This window comes from Phocoena phocoena, chromosome 6 (assembly GCF_963924675.1).
Source record: "Phocoena phocoena chromosome 6, mPhoPho1.1, whole genome shotgun sequence".
Lineage (NCBI taxonomy): Eukaryota > Metazoa > Chordata > Mammalia > Artiodactyla > Phocoenidae > Phocoena > Phocoena phocoena.
The window spans coordinates 29,045,555-29,058,954 of record NC_089224.1 but is presented as its reverse complement, the minus strand read 5'-3'; the positions used below and the strand labels follow the sequence as shown (position 1 = coordinate 29,058,954).

The window sequence follows — 13,400 nt, the reverse complement described above, 5'->3', positions numbered from 1 at the left end:
GGGGACGAGAGGGCGCTGCGGCGGGCGCTGGATCTCTTACCTTCCACCCACAGCTCCTCCACGTTGGTCTCGAGATTAGCTGCCTTTAATCCCACAGCGAAGGCCCCAAATATGAGGAGGCCTACAACCAAGAACTTGCCGCAGTTTTTTTGAATGTAACAACCCAGTTTAAATAGGAGTCTCTGAAACTTCGCTCTCAGCCACAGCGGCGCTTTCCGGCCAGTAGCTTTCCCCTGAGGATGAAGCAGAAAGGAGGAGTGAGCGCCGGGGAGTCGCGGCCCGCGCGCCCACGCCAGCTTCCGCGCACCCGCCCGGCATCCCGCGACAGCCGTGAGGGGTGCCCTTCGGGCTGGACCCCAGGTCGGCCCAAGGAAACACGAGCGGCGTGGGGGGGCCTGGTCTTAAATCAAAGTCAGGCTGCAGCGTGGCAGCTGCACCTTGGTCACAGCAGGGGCGCCCCCACGCGCGGCCTTCGTAGCATCCCCGAGTGTGACTTGGAGGTCTGGGAGGAGGGGCTGCAAGAACAAGGGGAAGCCGAGGCAAAGAGGCGAGACACCATTCAACACAGGCAATATTCACACCAACCTGGGAAGGGAGGGTCTGCGTAATCCCCGCGATGGAGCCCAATGTTTAAGAACCAGCAAACCACGGCGCCCTTTCCCGCAAGTCCTGCCCCAGCCTTCACCCTTCTCGGGGTGCTCCGGCGAGGACAGAGGCTGGGGGACGAGAGCACTTTGGGAACAATGTTTGGCGGGCTCCCGCGTCCTGATCCCCCGCCCGACGTGGTAGTAAATTGGGATACACGTGGTGAGCGTGGGCGCCGGAGCTCACTCGCGACGTATTTCCATAGCGTTGGGAGACGCCGTGTGAGCTGAATTAAGAAGTGGGGCAGCCATCTGCAACTTACGACAATATTTGTGATCGGAAGAGGGCAGCCACATGGATCTTTCCCTCCTCTCCCTTCCCTTCTGGTTAAACGTGAAAAGCAGTAGAATGCACAGGGGAAGAGCCTGGGCCGACGCAGGCGGGGGTCCTGGCTGGGCGCTGGCTGCTCCCGGCGGTGGCGTTTCCCCGGCGCTGGCCGCGGCCCCGGCCGGCCCCTGTCTGGGTGCTCGCCTTCCCCGGATTCCACACATTTCAGCGAACCTCGTAAACACAATGAACCCGGCCGCTCGGCAGACCCGCACCGCGGATTTAAGGTGGCAATTTGTTTACAACTTTCCCTTTCCCCACAGGCTCTGAGAAGAAGTGGCTCAAAAACTGGAAAAGAAGAGGGGAGATACCCTCTTGCGAGGATAATTTTTAAGGGAGCAAAGATTTCATGCTCAACAAAAGCAAAACCGGCTGCCAAAAAAGGAAACCACCTTTATTTCGGCTCCCTCCCCCCCCCCGCCTCGCTCCACTCCGCCTCCCCCTCCAAAAGGTTAAGAAATGTGGCAGTATTACAGGGGTTTAGGCTGCAAATAGGGGCAGGGGCGCGGGAGTAGGGGGCTCAGGAGCAGGGGGCACAGGGCAGTGCCGCGCTACGGCGGCCCTGGAGGTGGTCCACTGTGGACCTCTTTCCAGTGCTCCGGAAAAGGCACGCCGGGGAGGGCGCGTGCACACACACACACACACACACACCCTCCACCCCCTGCGGACTTCAGACAGCCCTTTCCTCCCAGGACCGGAGGGAGGGTTTGAATTTTTCAATCCCCACTTGTCTGGGTTTTTTTCCTGGAAAGGGGTGTGTGTGTGTGTGTGTGTGTGTGTGTGTCGGAAAGGGGTGTGTGTGTGTGTGTGTGTGTGTGTGGCGGGGACGATCCCAAAGAGGAAGAGGAGGGAAGAGAGAGTGGGAGGAGAGGATAGAGTCTGAAATGCACCTTGGAAATCTGCTCCAGAGCGAAGGCGGCGTCGCAGTAGCTGGGCCGGTGCAGATAGTCCCAGTCCGGCGCGGCGTTGCGGCGCAGCCCCCCGGTCCTTCTGCGCCTCCCGCCACCGGCCGGCCGGCCCGGGGCCCCGCTGCAGCTGCCGCCGCCGCCGCCGCGGTCCTGGGGCTCGGCAGCGTTACCAGCCGAGGCCATGTTGCCGCCGCCGCCGCCGCCGCCGCCGCGGGAACCGAGGCTTCCCGGGCGGCCCGGCGCGCTCCTGCCGCCGCTGCGGGCTCCTGGCTCGCCTGGGCGCTCGGCTTGCGAGGACGCTGCTGGCCGCCGGCTGTTCGGGCTGGGGCTCCGGTTGACAGACCTGCTGCTGCTGCTGCTGCTGCTGCTGCCGCCGCCGCTGCTGCTGCTCACACTGCGGGCGCTGCTGCCGCTGCGGCCGCGGCCGCTGCCGGGGAGTCAGACCCTGCGCCTTCCATTGCCACATTGCGCGGGGGTCCCGAGGTCTCTGCGGCTGCCGCTGCCCACATCCAGTTCTCCGGAGAGCGAGAGCCGGCGCGTGGAGCCAGCCTGTCCTTCGGGCGCTCGCGCGGCGCTCCTCGCTGTCCCCAACTCCCCCTACCCGTCCCCCGCCCCGCGCCGCGACCCCTTCACTGCAGAAAGCGCCAGCAAATCCCCGCCGCTCCCGCCGGCCTCGCTGACTCTCTCGGCGTCTCACGGGTCGCCCGAGCGGCCGCGGAAGGTAAGCGCAGAGCCGCCGCCGCGGGGTCCGTGGGCGCCCGGTGGGTCTCAGCGCTGCCGGGCCGGGGCAGCCGCCGCCGCCGCCGCTGCTCCTGCGGCAGCTGCTGCTGGCGGTGGCGGCTCCTGAAGCTGCTGCTCGGACTGCTCGGGCTGCTTGGGCTCTGGCTGCTGGGTTCTCGGTAGCTGCTTGGTCCCGGACTCTGCTTTCTTGTGCTCCTCGCTGTCCCGCTGGACCATTCTGCCCCAGTGCAGCGCGCCTCTCTCGCTCCCGGGACCTGGGGACTCCGCTCTGTGTGTGTGCAGCGGGCAGCGGCCGCAGCAGCTCCTTGATTCAATAGATGAGATGGAAGAAGAAAAAAAAGAACTCTCTCCATTTGGAGAAAGAGGAGGAGGAGGGGAGGGGGTGGAGGGGGAGAGAGAGAGCGAAAGAGAAAAAGGCTGGAGCTCCCGCCCCCGGGGCTGTCAGATGGCTTGGGTTTCTGCAACATGATTGGCTCGCGGAGGGCAGAAATTACTCAGCAAACATGACTATTATTAGCTGCTTAGCAACAGCTCACCAAAGTAGAGAGACCACCCAGGTAGGCAACCCCAGTGTGTGCATCCCCGGCTTCGGGGGGAGCCTCCAAGAGCGCCAACCTTCTCGCATGCAATACTTCCATTAAGGAATGCTCCCCCTCCCTTTCTTTCTTATTCCTTTTCTTTTCAACAGTGTCTTCTTTTTGTAAGATGCTTTTTGCGCGCGCACACACACAGACACCCACGAGCATTTGCCTCGCGATAGACACGGGGGAAAATGTAATTTTTTTAAGCGCTTAAACAATTTCAGAAATTCCTCAAAGAAAACCCTTTCAGAGGCACCTTGGCCTCAAGCTGCAGCAAATACTGGGAGGTCCGGCTTGAATTCCCAGGCCTGCACCAATAATGACAGGGTGGTGGATAGTGCGCCAGTGTGTGCCAGATTTTTTTTTTTTTCCCTTCTCTCTTTTCTTTTATAACCAAAGAGAAGACTTAGGCTCTTGCAGGGAACAACGCCTCGCATTAAGATAAACAAAATGGAAAGTTAAAGAGGAAAGTAGGGACATTGGGAAAAGCCACCTTTCTTAAAGTTCGCTCCCCCCCGCCCCGCCCCTTTCCCTCTCAAAACCCCTCGGCAGCACAGCCCTGGTTTGAAGGAGTCAGTGTTTTATAAACGTGGAATCCAGACACCGAAGTAGTCTCGTGGAGGCAGAGGAGTTTTTATTTGAATCTTTAATGCGACATAGGTAAAGGATAAACAACAGAATCCTTTTAACAACCCGGAGAAACAGAAATGTTTTCTCTAGAAAGAGAAAAGTTTTATTTTGGATTCATTTGGATCCTCCCCTTTTAATTAACCACAAGTCCCTATTTATTTAAAGTCTGTTTTAAACGTTCCCTCCCCAAACTGGTACGCATCGTGTTATATTTAATAGTAGCGTGACATAAAGGAGAATAAAGGCTTTGATGCTGGATTCATTTGAAACAAATTGTGCGCTGATTGCTAGGACTTGTCCGGACACTGCAGCCAGTGTCACCGAGACATGCCGGGGATTCGCTTCCCCTGGAGAAGAAAACACGCGACTCTGAGGTGGATCCTGGGGCCAGAGACAAATTAAACTATATACACAGCTCCGACTTTTACGTAAAAAAATTTTTTTTGAGAGTATTTTCCTTTTGCAAGTTAAGTTCCTCCCTGAGATGGGGACCAGATCCACAAACCCTCGATTCTGTCTCGTTTTAGTATTTTTTTCCTTTTTTTCTTTTTTAAAAATTGGGTTGAACTGCAGAGGGACTCTCGGCAGCAAGTAGCTGACTGAAGCCGTGAAATGGGGCAGTGTGGCTTTAAGATGCACACGGTGTGTGTTCATTGAAAAAAAAAGAAAGAAAGGAAAGGAAAGAAAGAAACCCAGATGGAGGGAAAGGGGGAGGAGCGGGGGAGAAGGCGGAGCCCATGCGACCACGTGACCCAGGGCCCGGCCGGCGCGCGCTCTAGGGCACGGAGGCCTATTAACGCGCGCGCGTGTCCGAGTGCGCCCGCTTGCGCGCGCGCCGGAGCTCCGGACTCCCCACGCCCGCGCAGCCCTGGTCAAGCAGGTAGGGAAGTCGTTGCGCTCGGCTAGCGCCAGGCGGGTTCCAAGTCTCCAGCGCTGGCTCCTGGGAGCCCAGGCGAGGCGCACTCCCCGCCGGCGCGGACGGACGTGCCGGACGCGCCGTAGTACATTCCTGAAGGCGGTCGGCCCCCTTACGTTACCCAATGCCTGCGCGGCCTCCCCGCGGCCGGCCAATCGCTGAGCGCTCGGGTCCCTTACCATTTAGCTGCCCTCTACCGAAAGGGACTGCAGCCGGGCGCGCCGGCCACCCGGGCGACCCACGCGGCTCCCGCAGGGGGTCTGTCGGCCAGCCCTCCCCGCCGCCTTACTTTCTCTTCGGCGGCTTACCCCTGCCTCCTTCTTTCAGTCTCCCCTTTCCTTTCTCCTTCCTCTTTCACCCCTTTTCTCCCCCATCTCTCTCCTCCCTACCAGCCTTGCCACCTTCCCTCTAGCCTTTTCTCCTTCCTGGTTTCACTGGGAGGCCCTGCCCTCTGAATCCCAAACCGGCAAAACGTGTGCAGTACCCTGGGCACGGTAGGGTGTCCTGCAGAATAAAGAGACAAAGAGAATAGAAGTGTCTGGGGGTGTTCACGAGATCAGGAGGAGGACAGGAGTACCCGGCCAGCGCGTTAATTCAAAACTCAAACTACGAAGGAGCACGTGATTTTGTGCGCGGCTCTGGGAAGGGCTGCGAAAATGCAGAAGGGAAGACAAGCAGCGTGCATTTAAAATGACAGTAGGTTAATAAATAATATCGCAGGAATATTGGGCTCGACACAGAGCAAGCTTAATCTTTGAGCAATATCCTGGTCTTCATTATGTTTGGTAAATAGTATAAATCAGGAAACGTGATTTATTATTCTAGTTTTTCTCACTGAAAGGTTCTACAGACGTTTCAAGGCAAACCATTTTGTGCTTTGCCGCTGGAAATTAATTTTTAAAGATTGGGGGTGGAACCCCTAAAAAGACACGTCAGTCTTTTTATATTTGAGGCGTGCTGTATAGCAAAGGTAACCATGTAGCTATAGGCAGGGTGCTGTGTCTGTACAAAATTCTTTACAACGTTTTAGACCAAAATATTAGTTTTTCCACCCAATCTTTTATTTATAGCAATTTTCGTGTAGCTACTTAGATTATGGAATTTTAAAATGAAATTATAGGCTATTTACACATAATGGTTCCCTATTACTCTCCGCACGCAGCTGCATATCCTCTTGTTTTGGCGCTGCTACATGTGCACCATTTCAATGGCAAAGCCTCTTCCACTCGGGCTCATTTCCCTGGGTTTGACTTAATTCCTAAACGTTTTGAACATTGATCTCAGGGGTTTTCAGCTCCCTGAGCGCCCTCACCCGCTGTTTGATAGGTTAACTTTTCAGCATTTCAGACAATGCTCTCGGCCTGTAAATTCTACCCATCGGTTCCAGGACGCAATCCCCAGCCTGGGCTCTAACAAGCGCTATCTTAATCTCCCCACCCCCACCCGCCGCTTCCCCTGTGGTCTGCTTTTTTCATACACAGAGATGAATTACTTTGAGGATCTAATTGGCCTTGTTTCTGTAACGTTTTAAGAAAGGGAAGAGGAGCCAGTGTAAAAGCCTGCTCGACTTGGGTGGTCAGGGCTGAGCCTGCCCCCAATTTGCCTCATTGCTGATGCATGTGAGTTCGACATTCCCAGTGATAATGTTGTTCCTAATCAATCTGCCCTTATTTACATTTGTAAGCATTGTCGGCTTTAATATGCATGCCCTGTGCAGGGGACCGCTGCGCCACACCGGGTTTGTTAACTTCAACTAGTATTCTCCAGACCTGAGATGAGGCTGACAGGAGGGGCCAGGGCTGTGAAGGTGTCTGCTGGGAAAAGTCCCTTTAATGGTCTTTCTGCCCCATGGCTCCCCCGTGAGAGTTATCCAACAAGTGAGAAGCTTGATGCCTTTTCAACCAGCAGGAGTTGCTGGCCCTCTTTCTTGAGTATCCCATTGTCCCTTTCCAAGTAAAGTCCATCTCAACGCATTAATTGTCATTTTGGTCTCCCCATCATGACCCAAGACTTCATTGGAATTTGTAGTTTCAAAACACATTCCTTAAACTCTTAAAATATGATTCCCTCATATCTTCTCTCTTCTCTGCTCCAATAGTCAAACAGCCGTGGCCACGCCACACACATCTCAGAAATGACATCTGATTATCCAAATGATGACACTGAAATAAAACATCTGCCCTTTGTGTTTGGACATTCCAGTGATAAGCAATTGTGGGAGCTGCACTTGGTGGAGTAATGAAAAACCACGATAGGACTTGACTTTTCACTGGTTTCCCAGATCCAACTAATTGGGTCTTTAAAATGTAAAGTAATTTAGCTAATATTTGCAGAGTACAAATGAATGAAGGAGTAAATATATCTAGTAATTTGACGCTTGGGCCATGTTATAATTTTGTCTACGGAGTTTAATACTCTTTTCCACAAATGCAAAGAACTGCAAACATTACATTAAGTGCCACAAGTATTCCTGTTGAGAGGCTATGATGGGGAGAGGAATTGGGGATTCGATGTAATATTCTATTTATGGATGGAGAGCCCAGGGTACAGGATATGAGTGATGGCCCAGAGCCTGAGCAGTTCAAAGCAGGTACCTTGGATAAGAGTTGACTCAATTCAAGCCATTTCTTGGCTCCCTAAGAATGCCTTATTATTTTCTCATTGGCAGCTTTTGTATTTGCTTAAAGGTGATGGTAGAAAATGAGTCTAAAAGGGGGAGGGAAAAAAACGATTCAGCAGTCACAGAATGTAACCCCCTTAAGCATGACTCCCCTCCCCTTCTCCCTTCCATCTTCTGTTTCCTCCCCTATCCCCCCTCCCCAGAACTGGAGGAAAGGGAACAGCTCTAGCCAACTTGTCAAAATAATGCTGCTAATTACCCCTGATCTCCTTTAATGGGAAGCTGCTCCCAATTCTACAAAAGAGTAAATGAGGGGTCTACAGCACAAACCCGGGAGCACTGGCATTTTTTGAGCTTTCAGTGAGCTTGGTGGGGGGAGGGGGTGGTAGAGGGAAGATGTCCTGAGAAGGTCCCAGAAATCTCCCCATTTATTACTCCAGGTTCACATACTAGTTTGAAAAAGGGAATTAGACTTTATGCAGTGCCAAAGCTATTGGTATTCTTTTGCTGGGAATGTCACCAACTGCAGAGAAAATGTTCAGTCTACAATGAACTTGAAAGAGAACAGCATTGACCCTTATATTGATTTCCTCCCTTGTCTGTATATCTTCTTAGCTACATTACTTTAAGCAATAGAGATGTATTTCTGGAAAGACCTAGACTTTGAACATTTTTCCCTGCATCTCTCTCCTCGTCTCTGTCTCCCCATCTAATATATCCATATCAAGCTCTGCATTTGGCAGAAGGCACGCCATTCACTTCCGTGATCTCTGCCATCGGGTCTTACATGAAAAAGAAGCTGAGCAACATGATCCCTTTGACCCACTGCTGGAGCAACAAATTTATTAGAGATATAGGCATGAGAAATGAAAGGGAAGTAAAACAATTCCAGCTTATTGTGTGTCTTTCTTTCATACTGCTAATCCGGTTTACACATCACGCCTACACGTCTCAATAGGGCTTTATACACTGTGGCAGAGGCGGGAGAAAATAAAAGGTGTGTGTGTGTGTGTGTGTGTGTGTGTGTGTGTATGTGTGTGAGAGAGAGGAGGATAAAATAGGGAAGACAGATATTTTAATCCATTCAATACCTGTTGATTTGCCTCATTAGTTTTTCTATCTGTAGAAAGTTGAAGATAATTTGTAAAAAAAACAGCCTTTTTTTTTTCCACAAAATAATTCCAAATGGTGCTAACTCCTATTCCAATCGCTTGTTACATTATGACAAGATTATAACCAGGAATTAGATACACTTCTCAGTGAGTTTGAAATGAAGCTAATACCCCAAATTCAGAATGGGCCCATTGGTGTCTACCTTGATTCAACATTTTAATATAAAAAGATCTTGGACTCAAAGGTGTTTTATAGCCTTGTGGAAGGAAGCTGGGTGACAACTGGAACACACACAAACTCACAATTGAAAGCCCTTATTTTACAACATGGGTACACAATGCACCTGAGGCAATAATTCATCCTGAGGTACCACCCAGAAATAATAGGTGACAGTGACAAAACGTAATACCAAAAAGCATTGTCTTTCTTTGTGGAGGCAATTTAATTGCATGTTGAACTACTAGAGCCAAAAAAAAAAAAAAAAAAAAAAATCGAACACACAGAATGCTGAAAAAGGATTATTGTAGTAGTTCAAGACCTCAGTTATCTAATTATTAAATACTTAGAGCCACCCATGGTGGGTCTTTATGATTTACCTCTGGTTCTTTTATATTTTTCCTCCCTAGGGAGGAAGGAAGAATAGAAAGGGAGGAAGATGGTCTTCTCTCCCATGTCTAGGAAAATAGACGTCTCTAGGTGTCTTCCATAGACATCAATCCATATGGTTCTTCTTAAGTCATGGAAATTGAGATCTGAAAACTTATTGCTCACCCACCAAGTAGGGGTAATTTTTAACATGAACTTAAATACCTAGAGACATAGTATATGGCACCCCCCAAGGTACAGTCTCTGGAAGTCCTGTGGTCCCAGTGTTGGCACCGGGTCTAAATCGGTTTGGATCAGTCTGGCCCACCTCAGGGCTCCCCTCAGGCCACACTCAGCCCTCTCAGCATTGGGCTAGCCGCCCAGCTCTTTAATGGTTGGCAGGCACCAGAATGCCCGATTCCGTGGGTGCAAGGGTCAACACATAGCGCTCCTACCCGTGGCCCCTTCCTGAACTCAGGAAAGCCCCTTTGGCTCTTCTTCCCACCAACTGCGGCCAGGAGGAGGATGTTTGCGCTCCGGGTTTTGATAAGGTGCTTCTCTCCTAGCCCTGGGCGTCCCACTCATTCAGCGTCCCGGCCCGGGTGCCGAGAGCACCGGGTGTGGGTGCGAGAGCATGTGCCCAGCCCCTCGGGCAGACCTCCCCGAGCTCCCGGGAGACGAGAGAACTCGCCCGGGTGCGCGCGCGCTCTCGGCCCGCACCCTCCCCCCGGCGCTGTCACTCTCCGCACCAGCCCTCCATCCCCAGCTCTGCCTCCGCTGGCAGTCAGTAGCCACCACCAGGCTGATGAGCGGAAGCCAAGGTGGCGACCCTTTCAAGCGTGAAAATGGGATCCCAGGCGACCCCCTCCGTGAGAATTCCCCTCGGAGCCGTTCCCCGGCCGGGCCCCGCAGCCAGCCCCCTCCCCGCCCCGCTGGGCCGGCCTCGGGGGGCGGGGGCCCGGAGCGTGCGAGAGAGCGAGCGAGCTGGGAGACGCAGGCCAGCGCCCCCGCGCCCCGCCGGCGCAGCCCACCCAGCCCCGCGGCCCCGGCGCGCCGCCCGCCCGGCCCGCCTGGCCCTCCGGCCGCCGCGCGGGGCGCCTCGGCCCCGCAATCCCGCGTCCCCGGGGCGCACGCCGCGCGAGGGCGAGGTGGCGGCGGCGGCCAAGACGGCTGCACTCACCATAGCCGGCCGTCAAGCCCTGCCCGGAGCGCGGGTGCCGATGGCGCGGACGCTGCGCTTGGATTTCACATCAATTCCTTTTTTCCCCCGTGCCCCCCTTTCCTGGTCCTCCGCTCCTCCGTCTTCTCCCCGTCTTCCCTGGTCTCCCCCTAGCCTTGTCGCCGCGGATCTCTTTGTCTTCCCTGTCGTCGTCTTTTTCTTCGTCTTCGTCTTCTCCTCCTCCTCCTCCGTCTTTACAAAAGGAACGGAAAGTGTAAAAACCCCGGCGCGCTGGGCCGCCGGAGGCTTTCGGCGGAGTGCAGCGCGGACTCACAATTACAAGCCTGTTTCTATTAAGCAGTTCCATGGCCCTCGGCGTGGGTGGTCTGCCGCGCCATAGGCAGGACCTGTCAGGGTCACGTGACAGATCCGAAAACTTTACCCCTTTACAATAAACTCAAGGAAAGCAAAGTAAACTCGAGGAACGTGCTATCAGCACAGCCCTCCTGGGTAAACAGGCGCTCCCCTCCCCTCCTTCCTGGGAGGCGCCCCGCCGAGCGAGCTCCTGCGAGCCACGGCCGCCCCTCCCCGCCCCCCGCGGCCCTGTCTGCGGGGGGCCGCCGGGCGGGGGGTCTCCGCTCGCCACCTCGCCTTCCCCATCTAGTGCTCCCCCACCCTACACACGTTATTTACTGGCATTTAGTCACTTGCCCGAACCCCCGGGTGGGGGGTGCCGGGGGAGCAGGGAAGCTCATTTCAGCATCCCCAGCACTTCGGGAAATGTGGGGTGCCCAGAGCGCTGCAGAGGAACACCACCTTCCTGTCCGCAATTCTCAAAGCCCTTTCCTGCTCGCATTCCCACGGAAGCCCCGAGAAGCTGGGAGCATTCTGGTTGACAGGCCCACAGGCTGACAGGGAGGCAGAGAGCCAGGGGAGCCGGGCAGATAACAAGAGACTCCCGGGGAGGGGTGGGGGGAAATGTTCAATGTACTAAGATGTATGTGGATTCGTGCAGCTTCTGTCGGAGGTCCCTGGGAAGCTGATTCTTCTGAAGAGACTTTGGTGGAGTCCCTTGGAAACCAAGATTGGTAGCTGGCTGAGGAATCACTAATTGATATTTGCTCTTTTCCCTTACAATTACTGTGGTTTTTGGGGTATGCCACCCAAACACTCCCACCCACGCTGCCTTCCCAAACGAGGCCAGCTTGGGTGATTGGGCTAGACGGAAGTGCTGTGGCTCTCAGGCTCTTACCCTAAATGGAAAGTCCTATTCAGGAGAGACCTTGCTACAATGTTTAACATTTTATCTCCTCAAACTTGCAGGGTAGACTGTTTCACACACAAGACAACTGAAAGGTGCTATTTTAAATGGACCCCGTTTTGAATAACGATGAATTACAGATACACGGGGAAGGGGTAAGATAATTTACTGAAACTACCGAGAGTTACCTAGCAGATCTTCAAGAAAAGCCAGACTTTCCTCACCTCATTCTGGGCTGACAGTGTGATTAGGTGTGTGTGTGTACCCGTGGTTATTAAAACAAAATAAAACAAAACAAAACCTGAGTCACAATTCATCTCCTTATCCCAAAGACGACATACCGTTCTTTAACAGTGTCATTTGAGTTTACAGGTTGTTTGTGTTTGAAACACATTAAGTAATTAAACATTGGAATGCTGCGCAGCCCTATGAATTAGGCTGGTCCAGAAAGCCGTTTCATACCAATTGACTTTAGTATAAAATGGCCTCAAATTGATATTAGTTGAGCATGGATCCTGAGAGTAATGATAATTGGAAAAACAGACTCACCAATATTTCCCTCTGAAACACTACATTTTGGTGTCATATCAAAGGACTCTGTTCATATCCTGTTATAAACTTGGGTGGGGCAAGGAAGAGGAAGGTATAAGTACACCTCCAAATAGAGTGGCCTAGAATATGACAGAGAAAGAGGGATAAGAAAAAAGAAGAAACAGCTTAGCAAAGGGCATTTAAACGGCCCATAATATAAAGTTGTTTGGTAAGCTAGTTTTGTGGGGGAAATTCCAGCAGAATTTGTGGAGTTTGCTTTTTCCCAATTAAAAAGAAGACCCTCATGCAAGCACACTTGTCTATGTGCTCCCTGAGTGTGGCCAAGGTTTGGTGGGGTCTCAGGCATATGCAGGTTTTTTTTTGGGGGGGGGGGCTTCTTTAGGAAGTCAAAATTACAAACAAAATCAACTACAGGGACCTGGAAGGGGGATTGTGCGATATGGGGCCCTGAAGCTGCATGCGCTTCCTGTCAAATTGCCCCCTTTATAGTACAGAACAGGAAGGTTACAGAGCTGCCCAGATTTTGTGGTCTCCATTAGTTAAGACTGAAAGTATTAATGTCATATTTCAGTCAAATGCTTTATAATTGGGAGCAAAGACGAGCTTGGTTTGGGTGTGAATTATTGGAGTTGGACAGTGGTGGTTTAGTGAATCAGGGAGATAAAACCTTTGGTGTAGGAACCTAAAAGCTCAGGAAGGACGGGAACACACCTGAAGAGCTCTCGCTCAATAGCAGCTTGTTCTTCCTTTCCTTCCTCTGAAATCAGGCTTTGAAAATTATCTCAGTGCTATGCCCTCTCTTCCCTCTGTTCCTAGATGTTAGAAACGTTAAATCATCAATTCTGAGACCTGTGTTCTCCAGGGCCCAGAACCCCATACGCTGTTACCTTCTGGCATTTCTCTGAGACTCTCTGCCAGGGTGGGTGGGCTCTTTCTCATCAAACAGCTGTGTCCACCATTCTAAAGTTGCTTGTGCTTCCCCTTCCTGCAAAGCCAGCTCCAGTGTGGCCCAGTCATAATCCTCTTGGCGTGGAGGTGTCAATGACTGTCAAGGCTTCCAGGCAGCAGAGCTCAGTTGTAGCCTGCCCAATCTGATAAGCCAATTTGCGTCAAGATGTTTGTTAGTGGCTTAAGGGGCTACTAGACAATACTTTTGCAAGTTAACTTGGACTTTTACAGCCATGCCCAGAGGGATAATTCCCAAGTTGGAGATTTCAGGGCATTAAGGCAGGACCCAATGGAGACATGTGGGGCATCTGAGGGGGGGACAATGGAGGGACCTTTCGAAACAGGTCTGAAAACAGACCACATGGGCATGATCAACTCTGTTGATGAACAAGATCATCCCTGACTCTGTTTGTT

The 13,400-nt window shown here is 52.6% G+C and overlaps 1 protein-coding gene across 3 annotated transcripts in view; it reads right to left on the bottom strand.

Moving 5' to 3' along the window:
- Positions 1–10,592, bottom strand: part of PTCH1 (patched 1) — a 65,749-nt gene extending 55,157 nt beyond the window's left edge. The window contains exons 1-2 of one of the 3 annotated variants that reach the window (XM_065879840.1): positions 10,401–10,592; positions 41–233 (exon numbers count right to left, since the gene is read on the bottom strand). In XM_065879840.1, coding sequence (XP_065735912.1) covers positions 41–233; positions 10,401–10,592 — 385 coding nt within the window. Of the gene's footprint in view, positions 1–40; positions 234–1,862; positions 2,217–10,400 lie in introns of those variants that run through there. The other 2 variants (XM_065879839.1, XM_065879841.1) reach the window with 2 other exon arrangements.
- Positions 10,593–13,400: the final 2,808 nt, after the last annotated feature.